The sequence below is a fragment of the Pseudopodoces humilis genome, chromosome 29 (genome assembly GCF_049639895.1).
Source record: "Pseudopodoces humilis isolate 2021_Gansu_Grassland_sample_001 chromosome 29, ASM4963989v1, whole genome shotgun sequence".
Classification (NCBI taxonomy): domain Eukaryota; kingdom Metazoa; phylum Chordata; class Aves; order Passeriformes; family Paridae; genus Pseudopodoces; species Pseudopodoces humilis.
The window spans coordinates 797,559-823,432 of NC_142228.1; the positions used below are offsets into that span (position 1 = coordinate 797,559).

At 57.3% G+C, this 25,874-nt stretch overlaps 1 protein-coding gene across 2 annotated transcripts; it reads left to right on the forward strand.

The window, feature by feature from the left end:
- The first annotated feature begins 7,650 nt into the window (after positions 1 to 7,650).
- On the forward strand, positions 7,651 to 25,874 carry SPOP (speckle type BTB/POZ protein). Of its 2 annotated transcripts, XM_005532464.3 has the most exons (10): positions 7,654 to 7,899; positions 12,282 to 12,416; positions 14,463 to 14,584; positions 15,865 to 16,016; positions 16,658 to 16,785; positions 18,431 to 18,608; positions 19,403 to 19,458; positions 20,296 to 20,418; positions 22,854 to 22,996; positions 24,850 to 25,874. In XM_005532464.3, exons 2-10 carry the CDS (start codon positions 12,339 to 12,341, stop codon positions 24,992 to 24,994), a joined length of 1,125 nt encoding a protein of 374 aa, XP_005532521.1. In that variant the 5' UTR covers positions 7,654 to 7,899; positions 12,282 to 12,338; the 3' UTR covers positions 24,995 to 25,874. The 2 variants fall into 2 exon arrangements, with proteins under 2 accessions (XP_014116470.2, XP_005532521.1); XM_014260995.2 differs by lacking the exons at positions 22,854 to 22,996; positions 24,850 to 25,874 and adding an exon at positions 20,508 to 21,918 and having other exon boundaries at positions 7,651 to 7,899.

Below are 25,874 nucleotides of genomic sequence, written 5' to 3' on the forward strand. Positions count from 1 at the left end.
CCCGCTTCTCCAGGACTTTCTGTGGGGATTTGGCTGCTGGGGGGGGACCCAGCTCCGCTCTGCAGGGAGGGAGAGGAAAGATCCTGGGATTAAAGCCTGGTTGGAGGCACCCCCTGTGGCCTGGGGCCTTTTCCAGAGGGTGGGAGCAGCCCCTGGGATTTCCTTCCTCCCCCCCGGGATTTCCTTCCTCCCCCCCGGGATTTCCTTCCTCCCCCCCGGGATTTCCTTCCTCCCCCCCCGGATTTTCCTCCCCCCCGGGATTTCCTTCCTCCCCCCCGGGATTTCCTTCCTCCCCCCCGGGATTTCCTTCCTCCCCCCCGGGATTTCCTTCCTCCCCCCCGGGATTTCCTTCCTCCCCCCTGGGATTTCCTTCCTCCCCCCCGGGATTTCCTTCCTCCCCCCTGGGATTTCCTTCCTCCCCCCTGGGATTTCCTTCCTCCCCCCTGGGATTTCCTTCCTCCCCCTGGGATTTCCTTCCTCCCCCTGGGATTTGCCCCAGCCCTGTCCTGGCTCCCAGGAAAGGAGAATTCCCCAGATTCGGGGCAGCTCCTCTCCCATCCCATGGGATCCCCAGGAGGCTCCAGGGCCGTGCCAGGAGGGATTCCCAGAGCAGCTCTCTTCATTCCTGACCCCTCTCAAAAAACCTTTGGGATGTTCCTGCCTGGATCCAGCTGGGAACGAGCCCTCAGGAGGTTTATTAAGGATCCGGGGTGGGATTCCAGGAATTCCCATCCTCTGCTGCTTTTTCTTCCCCGAGGCCCTTTGGGAGAGGGAAGATCCCGTTCCCTGGGGTTTGGGATTTGCTTCTTTTTCCCTCCGCGAGGCAGGGCTTGGATTGGGGGGGAAATGTCAGGAAACTCCTCCTGTCCCCAGGGAAGGGCCAGGGATGCACCAAGAGCTGCCAGAACATCCAGGGAAGGGCAAAAGGGGTTTGAATTCCTGCTGCCAAGGCCCGCGGGGTTTATTCCCAGCGGGAAGTGTCCGAGGGAGCCCCGTCCAGCCCTGGCTGCAGCCTGGGATCCCGGGAGCTGGGAATGGATGGGATTTACGGTCCCTTCCAGCCCTGGCTGCAGCCTGGGATCCCGGGAGCTGGGAATGGATGGGATTTACGGTCCCTTCCAGCCCTGGATGCAGCCTGGGATCCCGGGAGCTGGGAATGGATGGGATTTACGGTCCCTTCCAGCCCCATCCATCCCACGGCTCCCGGTGGAAGCTGGAGGCAGCTCAGAATTCCCAAGGGACAAATCCCGGTGCCCAGGGTCCCCTCGGGGCCGGCTCAGTCCCAGCTTGGAGCAGACCTTGTGCAGCTCATGGGATGCAAATCCAGGGGAAACAAAGATTTGGGGCTTTTCTCGGCCCTGGGAGCTCCCTCCCTCTGCCTGCGCAGCTCCGGGATAAGGAGCTCTATCCCAACAGGGATTTTGGGGCAGGAGTGAGGCTCTGGAATGTTCTGGGGCCGGCCTGGCTGGGCAGGACATTCCCGCAGGGAATTCCCGGGGATTCCTCCCCTCCAGCTGAGGCCGGGGATGCGCTCGGTGCCTGGGCAGGTGCGGAGCGCTGGGGCCGAGCGGAGCAGCTCCCAACCCATCCCATTTCTCCTCCCTCCCGGCTTTCCTTGGCTTCAGATCCCGGTTCCAGATTCCCAGATCCAGTCCTCGGTTACCGGCAGGGGGAACTCTGCTTCCAACCATTCCCAACCGAAATTTCCCGACCGAAAGCGGCTCCTGTGCAATCCCTGCCCCAGCCGCAAACACGGCTTTTCTCCAGCTTTTCCCCCATTTTCACCGCGTTCAATCCTTCCCGGCCGCCAGCAGAGCCGGGTTTGGAGCTGGAATGCTCCCCCTGCTCCTCCCGGGCAGCTGGCGTGGAAAACATTCCCTCTGGAATTGTGCCCGCAGCTGCCCCGGGAGGTGAGGCTGGGCTGCGAGCGGAATTTGGCAGCTCCGCTCCCTCTCCTTTCATCCCCGCTGCTTCTCCCAGCTCCTCCTGCAGCTCCAGCAGCAGATGGTTCCCAAAAAAAACCCCAAAAAAAGCCAAAAAAACCCCAAATGTTTGGAGAGGGAGGTGGAGGGGACGGGATTTTGGGATGTTTTGGAGGGATGGAGATCATTCTGTAATTCACCGCGGAGTAAAGGTGGGTTAAGGAATTGTTGTTACTCCCTTGGGATCTCGGCGTTCCTTTGAAACCCCCCGAGGATGTTTTGGGGAGAGCGAGGAGAGGTTCCCAGGCTGGTGAATGATTTGATGGTTTAATGATCAGCTTCCCTGCAGGTTTGGTTTAATTGTCCCCACATCCGACCAAACACCGGGATTTTCCCTTGATGAAATCCCTGTTTGGAGCCCCCAGGAGGAGCCTGCAGGCAGCCCTGGGGCAGGAGCAGAGACCTCTCCCCACGGCCAGCAGAAAAACTCCGCTCCAAATCTCCCAAACCCGCCGTATTGCGAGGTAATCAAGCCCTCATTAGTTAATTTGTTGTGTTGTGGGGGTGGCCCTGGGCTGGTTGGGGTCGGGAGGGAGCCGGGCTGGGCTCTGAGCTCCCACCAGGACCAGCTCCTGCTTGCGGGGCTCGGAATCCACCGGGGGGACTCGGGGACAACACCCCCAGCCCACAGCTTTGGGGAGAGGGGAACAATCCCACAGCAGGATCGGGTTTTAATGAGTCCGGGATCAAAAGCAGCCTGGAAAACAAGAGCAGCCTCATCAGGAGCCGCTGCTAACGAGCACCAAAGCTCGGGGCTGGGGGAGCTGCTCGCTCGCCATTGTCAGTTTAAAGGCTGAGTTCCTCCTCTCCTCCAAAATCGGCTTTGATGCGTCTCCAATCCAGGTAAAAATAGCAAGGCAGCAGATTCCCTGCAATTAAAACCTCCAGGGCAGGGTTTGTTCTGAGCAGGGTTTGTTTTCCCCCAAACAAAAGTGGTTTTTGATGGCAGCAGCAAGGACTGAGCGAAGGTTTCTGGAGGGGTTTGGGAGTCAGGGGAGGAAATGTGGGTGGGAAATGGCCAGAGCAGGGAGCTCGGAATGTTTTGAGAGGGGACTGTCCCTCCACAGCAGCAGGAATTCTCTCATGGAAGGGCTGATCCCTGGGGGTTTGGGATCTGGGAGCCTCCGTCACAGGATTCCAGAGTGGGTTTGGGATGGAGGGACCTCAGAGCTCATCCAGGGACATCTCCAAGCCCCTGCCACATCTCCAAACCCCGTCCAGCCTGGCCTGGGGCACTTCCAGGGATCCAGAGCCAGCCACGGCTGCTCTGGGAATTCCATCCCAGCCCCTCCCCAGCCTCACAGAGAAGGAAAATCCTGTAACCCTCTGGGTCCTCGCCTTGAACCTTGGAGATTCCCCAGCTCTTTTCTGCAGGTGTATAAAAGACACCGATATTTGGAGAGACACAGGTATTTTATTTCTGCACACAGACAAGCTGCTGAACCCCAAGGTGTGGGGCTGTTTCCCTTCACTGCTGCCCCACAGAGCTCAGATCCCACCTGCAGGAGTAGGGCTGGCACAGCCCCGGCACAGCCCTGGGCACATCATCCCTGTCCCATCCCTGTCCCATCCCTGCTCTCCGTTCCCTGTCCCATCCCTGTCCCATCCCTGCTCACATCCCTGGGCACATCATCCCTGTCCCACCATCCCTGTCCCATCCCGGTCCCATTACCCCTGTCCCATCCCTGTCCCCACCCCTGTCCCATCCCTGTCCCCATCCCTGTCCCATCATCCCTGTCCCATCATCCCTGTCCCATCATCCCTGTCCCATCCCTGTCCCATCCCTGTCCCATCCCTGCTCACAGCCCTGGGCACATCATCCCTGTCGCACCATCCCTGTCCCATCCCGGTCCCATTACCCCTGTCCCATCCCTGTCCCCACCCCTGTCCCACCACCCCTGTCCCACCATCCCTGTCCCACCATCCCTGTCCCACCATCCCTGTCCCACCATTGTCCCATCATCCCTGTCCCACCATCCCTGTCCCCATCCCTGTCCCCATCCCTGTCCCATCCCTGTCCCATCCCTGTCCCATCCCTGCTCTCCGTTCCCTGTCCCACCATCCCTGTCCCATCATCCCTGTCCCATCATCCCTGTCCCATCATCCCTGTCCCATCATCCCTGTCCCATCATCCCTGTCCCCATCCCTGTCCCCATCCCTGTCCCATCCCTGCTCTCCGTTCCCTGTCCCATCCCTGTCCCATCCCTGCTCACATCCCTGGGCACATCATCCCTGTCCCACCATCCCTGTCCCATCCCGGTCCCATTACCCCTGTCCCATCCCTGTCCCCACCCCTGTCCCATCATCCCTGTCCCATCATCCCTGTCCCATCATCCCTGTCCCATCCCTGTCCCCATCCCTGTCCCCACCCCTGTCCCACCCCTGTCCCACCCCTGTCCCATCCCTGCTCTCCGTTCCCGCTCCCTGGAGGTCACCCATCCCTCTGTGGCTCTCCAGGCTGCAGCAGCTCTGGTGACAGAGCCGGGGCTGCCGTGACAGGAGCAAACCTCGGAGGGCTGGTGGGGAGCAGCAGCTGTGCCAGGCATGGAAACAGCGCGGGGAGAGGATGGATCCTCAATTAGCCACGGCCAGAAAATGTCCATTGAACAGCCGAGCCGCCGGAGCCTGCGACAGCCGCGGTGTTGGGCTGGACACAAAGCCAGCTCCCCAAAGCCAGCTCCATGGCAATCCCTGGCACGGCGTTCCCGGAGCTCTCCAGATGGGAACTGGGCTCCACAGGTGGGGAGCAGCACCTTGAGCTGCCTCCCCGAGCGCTGCACAAATTAAAGCCTCATTAAGTGTCCCCCCGTGATTGAGCTGGGCTTTGTTTGGGTTCGTAACAGAGCTGGCAAATCCGGGGAATAATGAAATAACTGCGTTTTCATCCTCTGCTGATAGGGGAGTTTAATTAGTGCTGCATTTCCAATAACTCTGATCCCGACGTGCCGCAGATCCTTCCTGGATAACGGGATAATGATTGGAATCCTGTCCTGCAGCCCCGCGCTGGAGGCAGGGCTGCTCCATTTAATCACGGTGGAGAAGCGCTGGCAGCTCTCTGCAGCTCAGCCTCTCCCTAATTACATTTCTGGAGTTTTAGTAAATTGAAAGGGAAAACGCAGGAACAAAATAATTAAACCCGAAGAGGAAGTGAATATTAAAAAGCAGCAGCTAGTTAAAATTCTTGCACACAGCTCCTCTCGGAGCTGGTTTAATCAGCTTCCCATGGAAATCACACCGGGAGGGGTGACACCTCCAAAGCTGGGGCTGCAGCAGCGTTTGGTGTCCCTGTCACAGGGAGATGCCACCTCCCATCCAGCTGGGAATTGTCCCCAGAGCTGGGATTTCGGAGCTCTCGCTTCACACACACCAAAATCCCCATCCCAACAGGCGAGGTTCAAGCGCCTGGAATTGTTTATTTATCACAGAATTGTGTTCCAGCCATGGAGAAGTGACAATAATTCTCTTCTCCCAGCCAGCGAGGGGGACAGAGCTGAGCCTAAACAACTTCTGCAAAGGGAGGAGAGGTGAAATTCCACCTCCATTTCCACAGGTGCCCAATTCAATTTTCTACTTCCTGGGAACAAGAGAATTTTGATCAGGAGAACCTGAAAAAGAGCTTGACTTCCCCACTGTGGAGTGCCACTCGGCCAGTGCTGGATTAAAGGAGAATTTCTGTTTGTTCTGGTTACAGAGAGGCTGCCGGGGAGGAGGGGGGGATCTCTTTGTTGTCCGTAAAACTGGTGCTGTAATTTCCTCTGCCGCTTCAGCTCTGAGAGGAGAAACACATGGCTAAAAAATCCACGGCTTAGGTGGGAATATAAAACGGGAATGGGAAGAGAATGGAAAGCGGTTTCCAGGAGAAACGTGTGGCCAGCACGGGAACGCAGACAGCAGCCCTGCACCTCACAGAGCCATTTCTTCATCACCTGCTGCTCTGTCACCACGGGCAGCGCTTGGGGACACGAAGGAATGCTGCAGGATCCAAGGATTGCTCCAAGGATTGGAGGAGACACCCGCCAGGAAAAGCCGGGACGCTGCGGAGAACATTCCCAATAATTCAGGAGCCAGGTGGATGTGGCAGCCCCCGGCCAGGAGAAGCGCTTCTCACCTGGGAGGAGGAGAGAGATGACAAAAATATTTTGCATTTCCCATTTCAATAAACATGGCTGTGCCAAGGAAGCTGGGTAGTTCTGTTCCTGGGGTGCTTTGTGTGCCATGGAATGAATTCACCTGAGGCTGGAAGGGGCAGGAGGGGAAGGCTGGCTCTGGATAAACTTCTCTACAAACATTCGGGTAATTAAGGGCTGGTAACAATGACGTCTTTGCTTCACTGCTTACAAACCACTACAAATTAATAAAGAAGAGCTATAGCAATAAATGAATTGCTTCTTTTGCTGGAAATGTATAACTAAGTAAAAAAGTTTCGTGTCAGCCTGGGCGTGGAGGAACTTTGTCAGCCTCGCATGAGCCGGGGCCAAGAAGAAAGCAAGGCCTCGCTCGATAACACGGGAAAACAGGGGTGGAGTCTTATTTCTCATGACGTTTTTGGACTATTCTGGTAACACTTCCTCACAGAACTGTGAGGGGAAACAGCACCCGCCATTCCCTTGGCAGCCAGGCCCTCATGGAGCCGTGAGGGAAGGGGGAGATGGTTCCCGCCATTCCCTCAGGCAGGTGTCCCCTCATGGAGCCGTGAGGGGAGATGGTTCCCGCCATTCCCTCAGGCAGGTGTCTCCTCATGGAGCCGTGAGGGGAGATGACACCCGCCATTCCCTCAGGCAGGTGTTCCCTCATGGAGCCGTGAGGGGAGATGGTTCCCGCCATTCCCTCAGGCAGGTGTCCCCTCATGGAGCCGTGAGGGGAGATGGTTCCCGCCATTCCCTCAGGCAGGTGTCCCCTCGTGGAGCCGTGAGGGGAGATGACACCCGCCATTCCCTCAGGCAGGTGTTCCCTCATGGAGCCGTGAGGGGAGATGACACCCGCCATTCCCTCAGGCAGGTGTTCCCTCATGGAGCCGTGAGGGGAGATGGTTCCCGCCATTCCCTCAGGCAGGTGTTCCCTCATGGAGCCGTGAGGGGAGATGACACCCGCCATTCCCTCAGGCAGGTGTCCCCTCATGGAGCCGTGAGGGGAGATGACACCCGCCATTCCCTCAGGCAGGTGTCCCCTCATGGAGCCGTGAGGGAAGGAGCCATGGCACGCCTGTAAACCTCCCCGGGGAGGGGGGCCAGGCGGTGCCGCCTGCGAGGGCCGTGTGGGGCAGGGCTCAGTGGCGGCCATGCGGGCGGTGGAACGGCACTGCGACAGCAGCAGCCCGGTGCCGTGGGTGACAGCGGGGGACGCGGCGCTGCCAGCCGCGGATTCACCAGCGGGGCAGCAGGAGGGGCTCCTAGCGCAGCGCTGCCACAAAGTGATCCCCCTGGGAAAGCGCAGCAGCGGCGGGACCTGCCACAAAGGGAGGCGTCACGGAACGCGCGTGCGCGGGACCGGCCCGGCCGCGCGTGCTCGTGGCGGGGGCGGGGGGGGGGGAGCGGTCTCGCGCGACGGGCGCGCGGCTATAAAAGGCGGTGGGCGTGGCCGGCGGCGCCAGTCCCGCAGTGCGCGTGCGCGGCCGTGAGGGGAGCGCTGGGCAGCGCCATATCCCGGCCCCCCCCCCGCCGCCCCGGCACCGCGCGCATGCGCGCTGGGCTGCTGCGGGCACCTGCGCAATAGTGATCCCCGGGTCGCGCTCGGCGGAGACCGGCCCGGGAGGACATGCTGCCAAATAGTGATCCCTTGCTGCTGGTGGTCTCCTGAGGGGGCTGCGGGGTCCGGGGGCTGTCCCCACACACCGCACCTGCCCGGGCAGCGCTCCCCGCCTCCCTCCGGCCTCCCAGCAGCGCCGCACCGCCGGCGGGGCCGCTCCTCGGGCCGCGAGGTGAGAGCGGAGGGGAAGGAGTTATGAGGCGGAGGTGGGGGGGGAGCGCAGGGCCTGAGGGACGAGGGGGGTGCGGCGGGGAAAAGTTGGGGAAAATGCTGGAGCGGGGATTGCTGGAGCTCGGCAGGCTGGGGGAGAGGGGCTGTGGGGTCCCTGGAGCCGGCTGAGGGAGCAGGAGCGGCAGAAAGGGAAGCGGGCCGGAGCGGTGAGGAGCAGCACCGGGCGCTCAGGGGTGACAGGTTGTGGCCTGCCAGGGACCTCCAGCACATTCCCGAGGCAGGAGGGAAGTTGGGCTCGGTGGGAATCACAGCCGGGATCGCTGCTGCTGCTCCCCAGGCGAGTGTCGGGCCTGTGGTGCTGTCTGGAGGAAATGGTGCATCATCCTGCAGTGTGGAAAGGGAAATAATTCCCTTTCCCGGCGAGCTGGGGCCATCCTGGAGCGCTGCTGGGGCTGCTGCCAAGCATCGTCCGCATTCCTGGTGTTCCAGAGGGAAAGCAGAGTGCCTGGAGTGGGAGATGGAATTGTCTGGGTCTGACAGGAGCTCCTAGAGGGGCAGGAGAATCTCAGGTGTGATGAGATCTGCTGTCAGCTCTCTCTAACTCAGCATTGCTGAATGTGTTTGTGTTGTGGTTCTAGAGCACCGTCCTGACATCAGGAAAAGAAACACTTTTCCCTCATTTCCTCTTTTTTTCACTTCACTTTTAGAGTTGTAAGTGGTGGCTTGTTGTGGAGCCCTGTGCGAATCTGAAGAATGGCACTTATTTATGCTTTATAAAACAGAACTCTAAACTCTGAATTATTTAAGTAAAACATCCACCTGATTTCTCTTTTGGTGACATTTTCCAACCAGCTGCCCACAACCATTTGGTGTCATTTTGTCCCCTGTTTTGTTGTGACCTGGAGAAGAAGCAGATGGGTTTTATTCCCCCTTTTTGCCACAGTTGTGGGTGGGATTGAGCTCAGGACAGCCCAGCAGCAGAAGTGCTCCGAGGGTGTCATCCTGCATCAGCAGGGGACAGTGACACAGAGCTGTGCCCATCGAATGGAAAGTGCTCCCTCTTTTCACAGCCTCATTCGCTGCAGTTCCTCTTCTAAAACTACCCCTTTTCTCCCCAAAACCTCGGGGATCTAGGCACAAATACAGGTCAGGGGTGGGGTTTAAAGTGAAGGCATCACTGCCGTGCCAGCCCACACCGAAGTGCTTCAAACACCATTATTTCCTGTGCCATGCTAACTCCAGCTTCCTGCTGTTTTCCTGTGGAGGAGGCTCCGGTGCTGCCGGTATCCCTGAGAACGTTAAACCCGGATAACCGAGCAGCTCCTGTCCCACTTTCCACTGGGGCAGCGCTGGGGAGCTCTGGGTTTAACCTGGGAGCGCAGCTGAGCCTCTCCTGGGCAGGGACTGCGGGCTGAGCTTGTTCCCAGTGGGGTTTCTCAGTGCCAGCCTCACTGCTGGCAGTGCCCAGCGTTTCCCTCTGGGCTTTGCTGCTCATTCCCGGCCTCCTGGGAACTCAGGATCATCCCCATCCCGAGCTGTCCCGGGCAGGGAGCTGGGAGTGCTCCGGTTCCCCGAGCAGGTCAGAGCCGGGGCTGTGCCGTGGGAGCTCCACGTGTGGGAATTCCACGGGAATTCTGGGGGATCCCTGCTCGGCTCCGGCTGGATTTGCTGCACGGGTGGAGGATTATGTAAGATCTCGCTGATTCCTCCAGCCTCGCTCTGCTGGGGTTTGCTGCTCGGTGCAGGGAGGAAACACAGCAAAAACCTGTCAGAAAATGGAGAAAGCCCAAAACAAACAAGCAGGAACGGCCAAAACCCTTTTCTTGAGAGAGCTGCTCCTTCATCCTCAGCCCAGGAGCTGCTGCTGGGAGGTGTCGGTGCCTGGAGTTGAGAGCCCTGAAATAAAAACGTGTGGCCAAGTCCAGAAACGCCTGACGGGGCAGGAAACTGCTGTGGGGAGAGGTGTTTGTACCCCCGAGGAGGCAGAGGAGCTGCTGCTGCTCAGAAGCTGATCTGGAAATAGATTGGATTCCTTTTTTGTTGTTGTTTTCGTGGTTTTAAATGTCCTTTCGCTGCTTGCTGTGGGAGGAAGGAGTTGAGTGATGATGGAGTGTTGAGCTCTTCTCTCTGGTGAGCAGGGACAGGACCCGAGGACTGTGTCAGCAGGGATTTGGGCTGGATTTTAGGGATTTAAGGGGGATTTTAGGGAGAAGTTCTTCCCCCAGAGGTGGTGGGGCAGCAGAACAGCAGAACCATGGGGTCACTCCCATCTCCGTGGGGTCACTCCCGGTTCAGTGGGGTCATTCCCATCTCCGTGGGGTCATTCCCATCTCCGTGGGGTCATTCCCAGCTCCGTGGGGTCATTCCCATCTCCGTGGGGTCACTCCCATCTCCATGGGGTCACTCCCATCTCCATGGGGTCACTCCCAGCTCTGTGGGGTCATTCCCATCTCCGTGGGGTCACTCCCATCTCCATGGGGTCACTCCCGGTTCAGTGGGGTCATTCCCATCTCCATGGGGTCATTCCCAGCTCCGTGGGGTCATTCCCATCTCCATGGGGTCATTCCCAGCTCTGTGGGGTCATTCCCAGCTCTGTACCTGTTCTTCCCCCTTTGCCCCATCCCATCCCTGCAGCTCTTCCCTTTCATTCCCTGCCCTTTTCCCCTTTTTCCCGTCCCACCCCTGCCTTCTGCCGCCCTTCCCGAGGCTTTGAAGGATGCAGGGAGGTGAAGGAGCTTTTCCTGCCTCATCCCTTCTTTTGCTGCTCCAATTATCCCGTCCTGCTCCCTCTCCCTGCGCTGTTCCCGGGCTCTCTTTGATGCTTTGCTGGCCCCAGGTGCAGCCACTCAGCTTTTGAAACCCTCAATTAAAAATCTCCTTCCTTCCCAGCCTCCCCTCAGTTCCCTTTCCATGAACAAGCCTGGCTGGAAATGAAAATTCCCGGGAATTCCTGCTGGCTTTCTTAGGAGGGAGCTGGTCTGTCCCGAGGAGCAGAAAATGACAGATTTTTTTGGGTGTAAATCCGGTCATTCCGGGCTCTGTTCCAGGACTCTTTGCTGAGTTTCTGTGCCCACCTGTGGCAGGTGAGGTGACAAGGGGACATTTCCTGCTTTCCCCCGCTGCTCTGGCTCTGCCCCTGGATCCAGTATTTCCATCTGGAAGTGCTTGGGGATGGGGTGCGGATCGCTCTGCTCTCAGCAGTGATTTTAACTCTGTCCCGAGCCAGGAGTTTGTTATTTATAGCCAAGAAAACTCTCACTGTACACAGAGGGGCCATAAAATAATATTTTCTGTTTTGTTTGCTGTGTTTTGATACCTCTGCCCGTGCGTGACGCGTGTCCCTGCCTCTCCTGAGCCGTGATATCTGAATTATTTCCCAAACATTTCCCTCAAAGCTCCGTGCCTGCCGTGCTTTTCCATCCAGCTGCACTCAGAGGTGCCAGCTCTGCCGGGGAGGTGACACCTGGTGACCCCTGGAGTGTCAAAAGCCAGATCACGGAGAATCCCAGCAGGGATGCCTGGAGGGGCCATGGAATCGCTGTTTCAGAGGATTCCAAAGTTATTTTAAGTCGGTTTTATGTCTTTTTTTTTTTTTTTATTTTTAATCCATCCTTACAACGTTTCTTAAATAAAAGTTGCATTTTCAGAGACCAGAATGACAATGAGCAAAAAGGTGTTAGTTAAAAACTAAATCACTGCAATTATTACAGCACAATCCAGTTTCGTGGCCTGCTCTCACGCCTTATTTATTTATTCCCTGCATTTCCTCCTGCTGAATCCTTTCCATCCCTCACCATCTTGCTGCTCAGCGTGCAGACAGGTGGCCAATCCCAAAATCCCTCCCTGCTTTCCCTGGCTGCTGCTCCTGCTGGAGGAATCCGCGTTCCTGCCGTGTGTGAGGTGCTGCAGGACACAGAGCCTGGAGCAGCGGGCTCAGCCCTGCCTGTTCCCTCTGCCGAATCCCTGAGCTCCAGCCTGCCCTGGGCTCGGTGGAGGTGTTTCAGAGGAACCTTTCGGTCTAACACCACGTTCTGAAGGGCTTCAGAGGGGAGAGACAAATTCCTGTCCTCAGCACTGAAATCCTCGAGTTGGTTTGATCTGTCCTCGGCTCTGATGGGTTCTGTCTCTCTGTGCCCCACAAGAGCAGCTGAGCTCCCGTTTCTGTTCTGGCTGTTGATTTCCATGGTTTGTGTCTCTCTCCAGGTGAAGTTCAGCCCCATTTCTGTTCTGGCTGTTGATTTCCGTGGTTTCTGTCTCTCTCCAGGTGAAGTTCAGCCCCATTTCTGTTCTGGCTGTTGATTTCCATGGTTTGTGTCTCTCTCCAGGTGAAGTTCAGCCCCATTTCCGTGCTCCTGTTGATTTCTGTGGTTTGTGTGTCCCCAGGTGCAGCTGAGCTCCGTTTCCTGCCGCCTGTGGCCCCTGCCCGATTCCAAGCTGGCGATGTCCAGGGTGCCGAGTCCCCCCCCTCCGGCAGAGATGTCCAGCGGGCCCGTGGCCGAGAGCTGGTGCTACACCCAGGTCAGCTGTCCTGGCACAGCACAGCCCTGCTGGGGCTGCAGCTACACCGGGGAGCAGCTACACACTGCAGTTACACCGGGGAGCAGCTACACACTGCAGCTACACACTGCAGCTACACACTGCAGTTACACACTGCAGCTACACACTGCAGTTACACACTGCAGCTACACACTGCAGCTACACTGGGGAGCAGCTACACACTGCAGTTACACACTGCAGCTACACTGGGGAGCAGCTACACTGCAGTTACACACTGCAGTTACACACTGCAGTTACACACTGCAGTTACACACTGCAGCTACACTGGGGAGCAGCTACACACTGCAGTTACACACTGCAGCTACACACTGTAGTTACACACTGCAGTTACACACTGCAGCTACACACTGCAGTTACACACTGCAGTTACACACTGCAGTTACACACTGCAGCTACACACTGCAGTTACACACTGCAGTTACACACTGCAGCTACACACTGCAGCTACACACTGCAGCTACACACTGCAGTTACACACTGCAGTTACACACTGCAGCTACACACTGCAGTTACACACTGCAGTTACACCGGGGAGCAGCTACACACTGCAGTTACACACTGCAGCTACACACTGCAGTTACACACTGCAGTTACACACTGCAGTTACACACTGCAGTTACACACTGCAGTTACACACTGCAGTTACACACTGCAGCTACACTGGGGAGCAGCTACACACTGCAGTTACACACTGCAGCTACACACTGCAGTTACACACTGCAGTTACACACTGCAGTTACACACTGCAGTTACACACTGCAGCTACACACTGCAGCTACACACTGCAGTTACACACTGCAGTTACACACTGCAGCTACACACTGCAGCTACACACTGCAGCTACACACTGCAGTTACACACTGCAGCTACACACTGCAGTTACACCGGGGAGCAGCTACACACTGCAGCTACACACTGCAGTTACACACTGCAGCTACACACTGCAGTTACACACTGCAGTTACACACTGCAGCTACACACTGCAGTTACACACTGCAGTTACACACTGCAGTTACACCGGGGAGCAGCTACACACTGCAGCTACACACTGCAGTTACACACTGCAGCTACACACTGCAGTTACACACTGCAGTTACACACTGCAGTTACACCGGGGAGCAGCTACACACTGCAGTTACACACTGCAGTTACACACTGCAGTTACACACTGCAGCTACACACTGCAGCTACACACTGCAGCTACACACTGCAGCTACACACTGCAGCTACACACTGCAGTTACACACTGCAGTTACACACTGCAGTTACACACTGCAGTTACACACTGCAGTTACACACTGCAGTTACACACTGCAGCTACACTGGGGAGCAGCTACACACTGCAGTTACACACTGCAGTTACACACTGCAGTTACACACTGCAGCTACACACTGCAGCTACACACTGCAGTTACACACTGCAGTTACACACTGCAGCTACACACTGCAGCTACACACTGCAGTTACACACTGCAGTTACACACTGCAGTTACACACTGCAGTTACACACTGCAGCTACACACTGCAGCTACACACTGCAGCTACACACTGCAGTTACACACTGCAGTTACACACTGCAGTTACACACTGCAGTTACACACTGCAGTTACACACTGCAGCTACACACTGCAGTTACACACTGCAGTTACACACTGCAGCTACACACTGCAGTTACACACTGCAGCTACACACTGCAGCTACACACTGCAGTTACACACTGCAGTTACACACTGCAGTTACACAGCACTTACACAGCACTTACTTACAGCAGCCCCAGGTTGTGTTGGCACCGGGGCTGTAGCCACTGCTGTAGCTCTGGCTGAGCCCTGTGGGAGCCCCTGGATCCCCCCAGTGCCCCCCTGGATCCCCCCAGTGCCCCCCTGGATCCCCCCAGTGCCGCCCTGGATCCCCCAGTGCCCCCCTGGATCCCCCAGTGCCCCCCTGGATCCCCCAGTGCCCCCCTGGGCTGTGCAGGGCTGGGCCTGAAGCTCGTGGTCTCTCCCCCAGATCAAGGTGGTGAAGTTCTCCTACATGTGGACCATCAACAACTTCAGCTTCTGCCGGGAGGAGATGGGGGAGGTCATCAAGAGCTCGACCTTTTCCTCCGGAGCCAACGACAAGCTCAAGTGGTGAGAGGCAGGGAGGGGCTTTGTCCCGGCTGGGGTGGGCTTTGGGGACAGGGAGGGGCTTTGTCCCGGCTGGGGTGGGCTTTGGGGACAGGGAGGGGCTTTGTCCCGGCTGGGGTGGGCTTTGGGGTCAACGGGAATCCGTGGAAACCTCGTCCTCCCGCACAGGAGAGCCCCGACACCCCAGCAGTGTTTGCACACAAACCACTTTTCCATTCCAAACTGGCTGCTGGGATGAGCCCAGGTGAGGCTGGGGGGCTGCACAGCCCATTTCACCCTCCCAGCTCCAGCCCCTCGTGCTCCACGAGCTTCAAAAGCGAATTTTTCCTGCTGTGAATTCCCTGTCTGTGAGTGGCCACGGAGAACACAGGGATGAGGGAAGTGCCGGTGTCCTCTCCCTGCTCTTGCCTGGGGGCTGCTGCCTCTTCATGCTGACCTCATTTGGGGCCTTTCCCTTTCCCCTAAACCTCCCTTATCTCCCCTGAGCCCTCAGTCATTTCCAGTAGCTCAGAGTGGACTTTGCTCTGGGCCGTGTCCTGGTGCATCCATGGGCTCTGGTTCCTGGTTCAACCCTGGAGCATTCAGGATTTCCCTTTGCAGTGCAGACAGTGTGGAAGCAGCCCCTGGATGAGCTGTATCCACGGGATACAGTGTGAGCTCTCTCCTTTGGGTGGCAGAGCTGTGCTTGCCTTTGTTGCTGCCACCTTTGTCCCCTCAGCCCTCCCTGGAACATCTGGAGCTGTGGGTTTGGTCCCTGTGTGTGGGAGCTGTTCATTATCTGTCTGCTTTTTGTTCTTGGTGGATGCTGTGTCGAGTTTCAGGTCATGGAAGAGCCTCTTCCTGCCTTTTCTTCACACAGGAGGAGTTTTTCCTTTTAACCCTGGTATTTTTATTTTTTTTTTTTTGAGAACCACCAGCCTTCCAGAGATCCCTTGTTCCTTGCCGCTGCCTCCTGTGGAATTTTATCAACCATTTCCCTGCATTTGTTGCACTTCCTCAAACCCATTCCCTCCATTTCATTTATTTCACTTTCCTTTTGTGAGGATCGCTATCCAGGGGGCTTCTCAGCGGTTCCAGCCCCTCTCCCTGCTCTATTCCCGGGGATTTGTTGGGGTGTCCATCATTCCTGGGTGTTTTTCCCAGTGTGGGGGTTCAGCTGTAGCCCAGCTCTGCCCCTTTCACCCCGCTGTGCTCCCCTGGGGCTGTGCAGCTGTGGAAATCCCCGGTGCCCTTCCTTTGGAAGCATCCCTGAGCTGCCCACATTCCCAATCCCCCTTTTGCAGGTGTTTACGTGTCAACCCCAAGGGCCTGGACGAGGAGAGCAAGGATTACCTGTCGCTGTACCTGCTGCTGGTCAGCTGCCCCAAGAGCGAGGTCAGGGCCAAGTTCAAGTTCTCCATCCTCAACGCCAAGGGAGAGGAGACCAAGGCCATGGGTGAGTGGGAAACCTCTGTGGGGTGAGGGAAACCTCTGTGGGGTGAGGGAAACACCTCTGTGGGGTGAGGGAAACCTCTGTGGGGTGAGGGAAACACCTCTGTGGGGTGAGGGAAACCTCTGTGGGGTGAGGGAAACACCTCTGTGGGGTGAGTGGGAAACCTCTGTGGGGTGAGGGAAACCTCTGTGGGGTGAGTGGGAAACCTCTGTGGGGTGAGGGAAACACCTCTGTGGGGTGAGGGAAACCTCTGTGGGGTGAGTGGGAAACCTCTGTGGGGTGAGTGAGACCCCTCTGGGGAGAGGGAAACCTCTGTGGGGTGAGGGAAACATCTCTGTGGGGTGAGTGAGACCCCTTTGTGGGGTAAGAGAGACCCCTCTGGGTGTGTGAACCTCCCTGGGGTGAGTGAGACCCCTCTGTGGGGTGAGGGAAACCTCTGTGGGGTGAATGAGACCCCTCTGTGGGTGAGACCCCTCTGGGTGTGTGAACCCCCCTGGGGTGAGTGAGACCCCTCTGTGGGTAAGTGAGACCCCCCTGGGGCGAGTGAGACCCCTCTGTGGGGTAAGAGAGACCCCCCCCGAGTGTGTGAACCCCCCTGGGGTGAGCTGGGCCAGGCTTTGGGCTAAGCCGGGCCTATCCCGCAGAGAGCCAGCGCGCCTATCGCTTCGTGCAAGGCAAGGACTGGGGCTTCAAGAAGTTCATCAGGAGAGATTTCCTGCTGGACGAGGCCAACGGGCTGCTGCCAGACGACAAACTGACCCTGTTCTGTGAGGTGAGCCCTGCTCCAGCCCCAAACAGCCCCGGCTGGGCCGGCCCTTCCCTCTGCCCGCCGCTCTGGGTGTGCCTCTCCCCCTGCTCTGGGTGTGCCTCTCCCCCTGCCTCATCCATCCCTCTCTGCCTGCTTCCTGCTCGGCTTTTCCCTGCAATGCTGGTGGGAACTGGGCAGGTTTGGGGATCATTTCCCGCTGTTTCGGTGTTCCCATCCCTCTGTTTGCGCTCCTTGGTTCGGGGCTCGCTTGGGATAATCACAGCCCGGATCTGCTCTGGGAAGCGCCCTGCTCGATGAAGGAGAGCTTCTCTTTATTTCCTTCAGTGGCTCTGCACAGCCAGCAAAGAGGAAAATGTGAGAAAGGGGATTTTACTGTAATCACCATCCTCTGCTCACTGTGTTTGTGTTTTCCTACAACATCATTATTATTTCGCTTGTGCTATTCCAGGCCAAGATGCAGCCAGTTATTTCCAAACCCAGAGATTTAAGCTGAAAAACCTTAATGAGCAAATAGAAACTCTAATTTAGTGTCTTCAGAGCTTCTCCTGCCGCACTCCCATTGTCTTTTTAACTGCAAACCCCCTCCTGGAGCTGATTTTTTTTGCCAGAAGAGAGCAGAACAAGTTGTTCTCTCCTTGCATTTCCTGCACTGTTTTTTGGTTTTTTTTTTCTGGGAGTCTTTTTCTTTTGCTGTGTTTTCTTCCAGGAATAAAAGAAGTGCTTCAAAGTGCTTTGACAGCTGGGATGTTTGGGGGGTTTTTGGTTTGTTTTTGGGGTGGGTTTTTTTGTCAGGTTTTGGCCATCATAATCATGCACGTGTTTAAATGAACAAACATCTCAAGGATGTTTAAGCAGCAGCAGAAATTCCTGGGGATGGAGGGAGAACACAAAAGGGGAGGAGAAAGGAGAATCTGGCGTGGCAGGAGCGAATCCTTGTCCACTTTGGCATCCAAGGCTGGGATCTTCTTCCTTTCCTTTTTCCTTTTCCCCTTCTCTCGCTTCCTGCTTCCCTTCTCCTTTCCCTGTGGAGCTGTCCTTGCTGTCCCACGGCCACGAGCAGAACCGGGATTTCCCTCGGGCTGGACAGCAAACCCAGGGAATGGCCTCACCTCAGTCCCCTCCATCACTCCTGATTGCAGCAGGGCACAATTAATCACTGAGCTTTGCTAATTGGCCTCAGCTGTAATTTACCGGGCTTTTAAGCGCCAGGCTCCTAAGGAGCCCCTTCTGCAGGAGATTGCTCAGCTCTGGAGCAGGGATTGGGAATGTGCCTCCCCCAGACCCCCCTGGCTGTGCGGCTGGGGTTTGGTTTGTTTTGGTGTTGAACTCTGCTGGGAGGAGAAGCAGGAGGGCGCTGAGGGGTCACAGCCTGCTCCCGTGGGGTCTGCGCTGGCTCTGGGAGCTCGGTGTGTCCCTCCTTGCCCCTGGTGGCCGCTGCATTATTGATTGGGGAGGTTTCACAAGGAGAAACTGGGTCAGGTGTGGTGTCTGGAAAAAAACCAGGAAAGAGCAAAAATCCAGTTCCGCTTCCCCCAGACACCTTGTGATGGCTTTGCCCGGGCACGGGGCCGAGCTGTGCGGGCGGGCTCCGGGCTCTGGGACGGTGCCGGGGGGTCCCTGGCGAGGGTCTGAGTGTGGCTGTCCCCAGGTGAGCGTGGTGCAGGACTCGGTGAACATCTCGGGGCAGAACACCATGAACATGGTGAAGGTGCCCGAGTGCCGCCTGGCCGACGAGCTGGGCGGGCTCTGGGAGAACTCGCGCTTCACCGACTGCTGCCTCTGCGTGGCCGGCCAGGAGTTCAAGGGCCACAAAGCCATCCTGGCAGGTGGGTGGGGGAATGGGGTGGAGGGGATGGTTTTGGGGTGGAGGGGATGGTTTTGGGGTGGAGGGGATGGTTTTGGGGTGGAGGGGGTGGTTTGGGATGTGGGAAATGGTTTGGGATGGACGGAGTGGTTTGGGGTAGAAGGGGTGGTTTGGGATGTGGGAAATGGTTTGGGATGTGGGAAATGGTTTGGGATGTGGGAAATGGTTTGGGATGTGGGAAATGGTTTGGGATGTGGGAAATGGTTTGGGATGGAGGGAGCTCAGAGCTCGTCCATGGCAGGGACACCTTCCACAGTCCCAGGCTGCTCTAAGCCCCGGCCAGCCCACTTTCACTTGCACAGCTGCTCTGGGAATGCCATTCCAGCCCTCTCCATCCTCCCAGGGAGCAATTCCTTCCCAATATCCCGTCCAGCCCTGCCCTCTGGCACTGGGAGCCATTCCCTGCGTCCTGTCCCTCCATCCCTTGTCCCCAGTACCAAGTGCAGCTCCTGGCTATGGACCAACCCATCCAGAATGTTCCAGAAAATTCCCTTTAATCTGTCCCATTCATGGAATCCTGGAGCGGTTGGGTAGGAAGGGATTGAATCCCACCCAGGGACACCTCCCCCTGTCCCAGGCCGCTCCCAGCCCTGTCCAGCCCGGCCTGGGGCACTGCCAGGGCCAGCCAGGGTTTCTGTGGGAGCTCCATTCCCGAGGCAGAGGTGTTGGGAAGCGCTGGCAGCAGCAGCCAGCCCTTCCCGAGGATCAGCCTTGCCAAGGATCCGTGTGTGTGTGTGTGTGTGTGTGTCCCCGCAGCGCGCTCCCCGGTCTTCAGCGCCATGTTCGAGCACGAGATGGAGGAGAGCAAAAAGGTGAGAGGGAAAAGGGCTCCTCGGGAATTCCCGGCGGGAATGGTCGTGCCCAGGCCATCCCCTGCCACAGAGGGGACACCTCTCTGCTCCTGAGGGCAGCAGGGTAACGGGGACCCGGGATCAGTGTCCCTTTGTTCCCTCGGGAAGGGAGAAGGGGAGACTGTGGGATACAGCTTGGACTTGTTCTTACTCCATCCACATATTTCCTTTCTCCCCTCTTTTCCCTTCCTCTTTTCCCTTCCTCTTTTCCCCCCCTCTTTTTCCCCCCCTCTTTTTTCCCCCCCTCTTTTTCCCCCCCTCTTTTTCCCCCCCTCTTTTTCCCCCCCCTCTTTTTCCCCCCCTCTTTTTCCCCCCCTCTTTTTTCCCCCCTCTTTTTCCCCCCCTCTTTTTCCCCCCCTCTTTTTCCCCCCCTCTTTTTCCCCCCCTCTTTTTCCCCCCCTCTTTTTCCCCCCCTCTTTTTCCCCCCCTCTTTTTCCCCCCCTCTTTTTCCCCCCCTCTTTTTCCCCCCCTCTTTTTCCCCCCCTCTTTTTCCCCCCCCTCTTTTTCCCCCCTCTTTTTCCCCCCCTCTTTCTCCCCCCCTCTTTTTTCCCCCCCTCTTTTTCCCCCCCCCCCTCTTTTTCCCCCCCTCTTTTTCCCCCCCTCTTTTTCCCCCCCCTCTTTTTCCCCCCCTCTTTTTCCCCCCTCTTTTCCCTCTTTCCCCCCTTTTTCCCCCTTCCTTCCCCCTCCTTCCCCTCCTGTTTCTCCCAAGTTCCTCCCCTGCCCTGGGTGTCCCTGTGGCCCTGCAGGGTGAGGGGGAGCCCCTTGGCAGAGCCCCCAAGGCTGCGTTTCCCCCTGCAGAACCGTGTGGAGATCAACGACGTGGAGCCCGAGGTTTTTAAGGAGATGATGTGTTTCATCTACACCGGGAAGGCCCCGAACCTGGACAAGATGGCTGATGATCTGCTGGCAGCTGCTGACAAGGTAAACTCGGGGATTTATGGGTGCTGGGGGAGCTGGGAATGCCGTGGGGTTTCCTTCCCACAGTGCTCCCAGAGCCCTGGCATGGGCAGGTTCCCTGGAATTGGGGCTTTCATGGAATTCTGGAAGCGCAGCTGGACCGTCAGGATGGCAGGGAGCACAGCTGGAGCTGCGCAGCTGGAGATGCATCAGGAATTTCTGTCTCCACTGCTGCTTTTTAAGCGTTTTTGAAGCTTCCAGAGGACTCTGCTGCACATCTTCCCATTAAACCGTCAGGAATTTTTGCTCTACTGCTGATTTTTAAGGATTTTTTGGAGCTCCCAGAAGAGCCTGTTCAGCATGATCCGAGCTGGGCTGAGGAGACAATTACAGAGCAGACCCAGGGATGTTTTTCCAAGTGGTTATTCCCAAACCCCCGGAGCAGTGCTGAGTCTGGACAAGCAGTTCTCCTCCTGCCCTGCCTGCTGTCAGCCCTGAGGCTCTGGAAATCCAGGAGTGGGAAGTGCTCTTGGTTTTCCTGCTGCAGTGCCAGTCCCTGCTTTTCCTGGGGCTCTGCTGGAATTCCCTGGGGCTCTGCTGGAATTCCCTGGGGCTTTTCCCCCTTCCCTCTGCAGCCCCAGGGATGGGAGTGACAGTTCTGTTAACCCCTGAAAATCCATCATTTACAACCCAAACTGTTCCCTTTTTCTCGTTTTTTCCCTTAAAAGTGACTCAGTCTGGAGCCTGAATCCTGGATTTATCCCTGGAATGGCTCAGAATTGCAGGATTCTCCCCCCTGCCCTGGGGGTGAGAGCCCAGTGCAGTCCCTGGAATCCCGGGGTTCTCCCCTCTGGAATCCCGGGGTTCTCCCCTCTGGAATCCCGGGGTTCTCCCCTCTGGAATCCCGGGGTTCTCCCCTGCTCCTGGGTTTCTCCAGGGCTGGGGGTGCTCTTTGTGTCCCTGGGCTCATCCCAGAGCTGGGTTTGTGGGGGGAAGCTCCATTCCAGCCAGGATTGAGGTGGGAATCAGAGCCAGGAGATTCCAGGGCGGGTCACAGCCGTGCCCACATTTATCCAATATCCCACATTTATCCAATATCCCACATTTATCCAGTATCCCACATTTATCCAATATCCCACATTTATCCAGTATCCCACATTTATCCAATATCCCACATTTATCCAGTATCCCACATTTATCCAATATCCCACGTTTATCCAGTATCCCACATTTATCCAGTATCCCACATTTATCCGATATCCCACGTTTATCCAGTATCCCACGTTTATCCAGTATCCCAAGGTGTTGCCTGGGGGCTCCCAGCTCCTCCAGGAGGAGCAGCAGCGAGGGCAGGCACAGCTTCAATTCCTGCTTCCTTGGCTTTCCCTTTCCAGCTCATTCCTGCCTTAAAAGCAGGAATAAAAACCTCTCCAGTGCACAGAGCAGCCGATATTTACCCCGGGGACTGGAGCAGCTCCCTCAGAGCTCTGCTCTCCCTGAGGAAAAAGCTGGAATTAGCCCAAAACCAACCAAAACTGATTCCCAGGAGCTGCTGGGGCAGGGGGAGCTGAGGTGGGATCAGAGGAGGAGGAGGAGGAGGAAGGGGAGATGTTGCTGCTCAGAGCCCGCAGTGGCCACTCTGGGCCAACAATGTAATTAAAAATGAGTTATTTGTAGAAAAACAGAACTAAAGAGTGGCTGCAGGGAGGAGAGAGCTCCATCTCCAGCCCCATTTGTTACACTTGGAGGCTCTGACAGGCGATTATCCAAACCCATGGCTGGCCCCATAAACTGCTTCATTTATTTATTGAGACAGATTAGCAAAGAAATTCGATTTGCCTCCCAATCTGCCGGAGAAAACTCGGAGTGCTCTGCTGCTGTGATCAGCTGGGCTCCAGGGAAAATGGGGTTCACACACTGCAGTTACAGCCAGGGAAATCTCCAGCAGAACCTCGGATCAGGAGATCAGGAAATCAGTTTATAGCCATGGAGCCGATCCCATGGCCAAGATCCCACAGATGGATCCCAGCTCGGGGCACGGAACATTCCTGAAGTGTTCCTGGAGGAGCACCCCTGCAGGTGTTCCCTGCTGGAATTCCATGGGCTTATCCCAGTCTGCCCTGGAGAGGCTGAAGGTGATGTGTGAGGATGCAGGGGCGGTGTCCAGGTGTAATTCCAGGTGTAATTCCAGGTGTAATTCCAGGTGTAATTCCAGGTGTAATTCCAGGGGTAATTCCATGTTTCTGTCCCCAGTACGCCCTGGAGAGGCTGAAGGTGATGTGTGAGGATGCAGGGGCGGTGTCCAGGTGTAATTCCAGGGGTAATTCCAGGGGTAATTCCAGGTGTAATTCCATGTTTCTGTCCCCAATCTGCCCTGGAGAGGCTGAAGGTGATGTGTGAGGATGCAGGGGTGGTATCCAGGTGTAATTCCAGGTGTAATTCCATGTTTCTGTCCCCAGTACGCCCTGGAGAGGCTGAAGGTGATGTGTGAGGATGCTCTCTGCAGTAACCTGTCCGTGGAGAACGCGGCCGAGATCCTGATCCTGGCTGACCTGCACAGCGCGGACCAGCTCAAAACCCAGGCCGTGGACTTCATTAATTAGTGAGTAATTGCTCCAGGGTATCCCAACCCTCCCCTTTTCCTCCCCTTTTCCCTTTCCCCTCTCAGTGCTCGCTCCAAACAAACCAAGGCTGGGCTCCTCCCCAGCCCCAGCATTCCAGGGTTTGCTGTCAGCTGTTCCTTGTGGGAGGCTCCTGGCCTGTCAGGGAAGGATCTCCTCTGTTGTTTTTGGGATCCCTCCCCGTGATCTCTGCTTGGTCCAGCATTCCCCAGAGTGGGAACAGCCTGGGAGCTGCTCTGGAGCTTCCTGGCATCTCCACAACTTGCAGGCAGGGGAGGAGCGGGGAGTTCCCATCCTGGAATCTCCTGGGAAGTGTCCCAGGATGGGCTGGGAGCAGCAGGGGACGGCAGGAGCTGTCCCTGCCCGTGGGGCTGGACGAGCTCTGAGCTCCTTCCACCCCAAAGCATTCCATGATTTGATGCTGAGGGATTGATTCCAGCTCTCAATCCAGCAGCAGATGGAAAATCCCCGCCAAGCTTTAATAAACGGAACATTTCTGTCACCCGGTGCGGTTCTTTCCGTGCTTTTTATATCGATTTCAGCCATTCCTGTGCCGAGAGCTGGGGCTGGGATGAGCTCCGAGTTCTGCCATCCCACCTGGAATCTGCTGCAGCTTTTCCTCCTCAGCTCCCAGCCTGGAGTGGGGCCAAACCCCTCAGACACCTGGGCGAGCCCAGGAGGGGAACCCGGAGTTCCTCAGGGCCCTGGGAAGAGCCTGTAGGGTTATCCAGGTCCCTAATCCATTTGTTCCCTGTCATCCCAGTCCCTAATCCTGGTCTGCTCCTGGTTATCCAGGTCCCTCATGCCAGTCCCTGGTCCCAGTTATCCTGGTCCCCATTCCCAGTTATCCTGGTCCCCATTCCTCGTTATCCTGGTTCCCTTTCCCTGGTTATCCTGGTCCCTGTTCTAAGTTATCCTGGTCCCTTTCCCCGGTTATCCTGGTCTCCATTCCCAATTATCCTTTTCCCAATTATCCTGGTCCCTGTTCCTGGTTATCCTGGTCCCCATTCCCAGTTATCCTGGTCCCCATTCCCAGTTATCCTGGTCCCCATTCCCAGTTATCCTGGTCCCTGTTCCTGGTTATCCTGGTCCCCATTCCCAGTTATCCTGGTCCCCTTTCCCAGTTATCCTGATACCCATTCCCAGTTATCCTGGTCCCTTTCCCCGGTTATCCCGGTCCCTTTCCCCGGTTATCCTGGTCCCCATTCCCGGTTATCCCGGTCCCTTTCCCCGGTTATCCCGGTCCCTTTCCCCGGTTATCCCGGTCCCCATTCCCAGTTATCCTGGTCCCTTTCCCCGGTTATCCCGGTCCCCATTCCCAGTTATCCTGGTCCCTTTCCCAGTTATCCTGGTCCCCATTCCCGGTTATCCCGGTCCCTTTCCCCGGTTATCCCGGTCCCTTTCCCCGGTTATCCCGGTCCCTTTCCCCGGTTATCCCGGTCCCTTTCCCCGGTTATCCCGGTCCCTTTCCCCGGTTATCCCGGTCCCTTTCCCCGGTTATCCCGGTCCCTTTCCCCGGTTATCCCGGTCCCTTTCCCCGGTTATCCTGGTCCCCATTCCCGGTTATCCCGGTCCCTTTCCCCGGTTATCCTGGTCCCCATTCCCGGTTATCCCGGTCCCTTTCCCCGGTTATCCCGGTCCCCATTCCCGGTTATCCCGGTCCCTTTCCCCGGTTATCCTGGTCCCCATTCCCGGTTATCCCGGTCCCTTTCCCCGGTTATCCCGGTCCCCATTCCCGGTTATCCCGGTCCCTTTCCCCGGTTATCCCGGTCCCCGTTGCCGTTCCCCCGTTGCCGTTATCCCGCTCCCTGAGCCGTGTGTGTCTGTGTTTCAGCCACGCCTCGGACGTGATGGAGACGTCGGGCTGGAAGTCCATGGTGGTGTCCCACCCTCACCTGGTGGCCGAGGCCTATCGCTCGCTGGCCTCGGCGCAGTGCCCGTTCCTGGGCCCGCCCCGCAAGCGGCTGAAGCAATCCTAAACCCCGCATCCCTCATCCCGAGCTTTTCTGGAAGCGGCCCCAGCTGCCGCCGCCGCCCAGCCCTTGAGCAGCGGGGAGCCGGCGAGACCCGCGGAGCTTGGACTCTGCTGTTGGGGGGAAGAGGCCGCTCCGCCTGACAGCCGGACTTTGTCCAACGGCACCGAGAAACTTTGGGAAAAGGGGGGAGGGTGGGGCTCTGGGGCTGTTCCTGCGATTCCCTGTGTCTGTGTGTTCCCTTGCACCCGCCTGCCGCCCCCCGGGCCGGGGCTCCCGGTGCTCCCGGGGCCCGGGCAGAGCTCGGCCGCTGCGGGAGGAGCGCGGGCAGAGGTGAGGAAATCCCCGAGGGGAGCTCCAGGAGTATTTATGGCGAACGCTGCGCGGCCGAGCCGGGCGCGCCGTGCCCTCGGCCAGGAGACGAATTTGCTGTTTTTAGCACTTGTGTGTGTCCACCACAAACAGAAGCAACGGTTCCAAAAGCCCTTTTCCCGTCAAACGCCGGCTCGGAGCGGCCGGGGCGGGGAAGCCGTGCTGGGACAGCACCGCCGAGCCCTGGAGCCCACGGCAGCACCGACGGTTTCTGTCCTAAACCTTGTGGGAAACGTTCTGGGCGTTTTTCCCTCCTTTATTTCCCCTCTCCTCCCTGTTTTTTTACGGAAGAGAAGCCCCCCGAGCCCCCCAGGATGATTTTCACCGTTGCTGACGGTTGCGTGCGACGTCCCCGCGTTGCTCCGTGGTTCTTACACTGTTTGTACCTGCTCTGGCTGTCCGGGGCCAGCCCTGTCCCTTTCTATTTAGTCACTTCTTACAGCAGAGATGTTTCAATAGTTGGGAACTCTTTTTGTTTTTTCTTTTGGAAAATATAAATAATTCCTATTTTGTA

Bases quoted from the DNA above. Each gene is read 5' to 3' on its own strand.
- SPOP (XM_005532464.3), top strand. From the start codon at position 12,339: ATGTCCAGGGTGCCGAGTCCCCCCCCTCCGGCAGAGATGTCCAGCGGG. The intron at 16,786-18,430 runs GTGAGCCCTGCT...GGCTGTCCCCAG, and splicing joins AACTGACCCTGTTCTGTGAG to GTGAGCGTGGTGCAGGACTC. The intron at 19,459-20,295 runs GTGAGAGGGAAA...TTCCCCCTGCAG, and splicing joins AGATGGAGGAGAGCAAAAAG to AACCGTGTGGAGATCAACGA.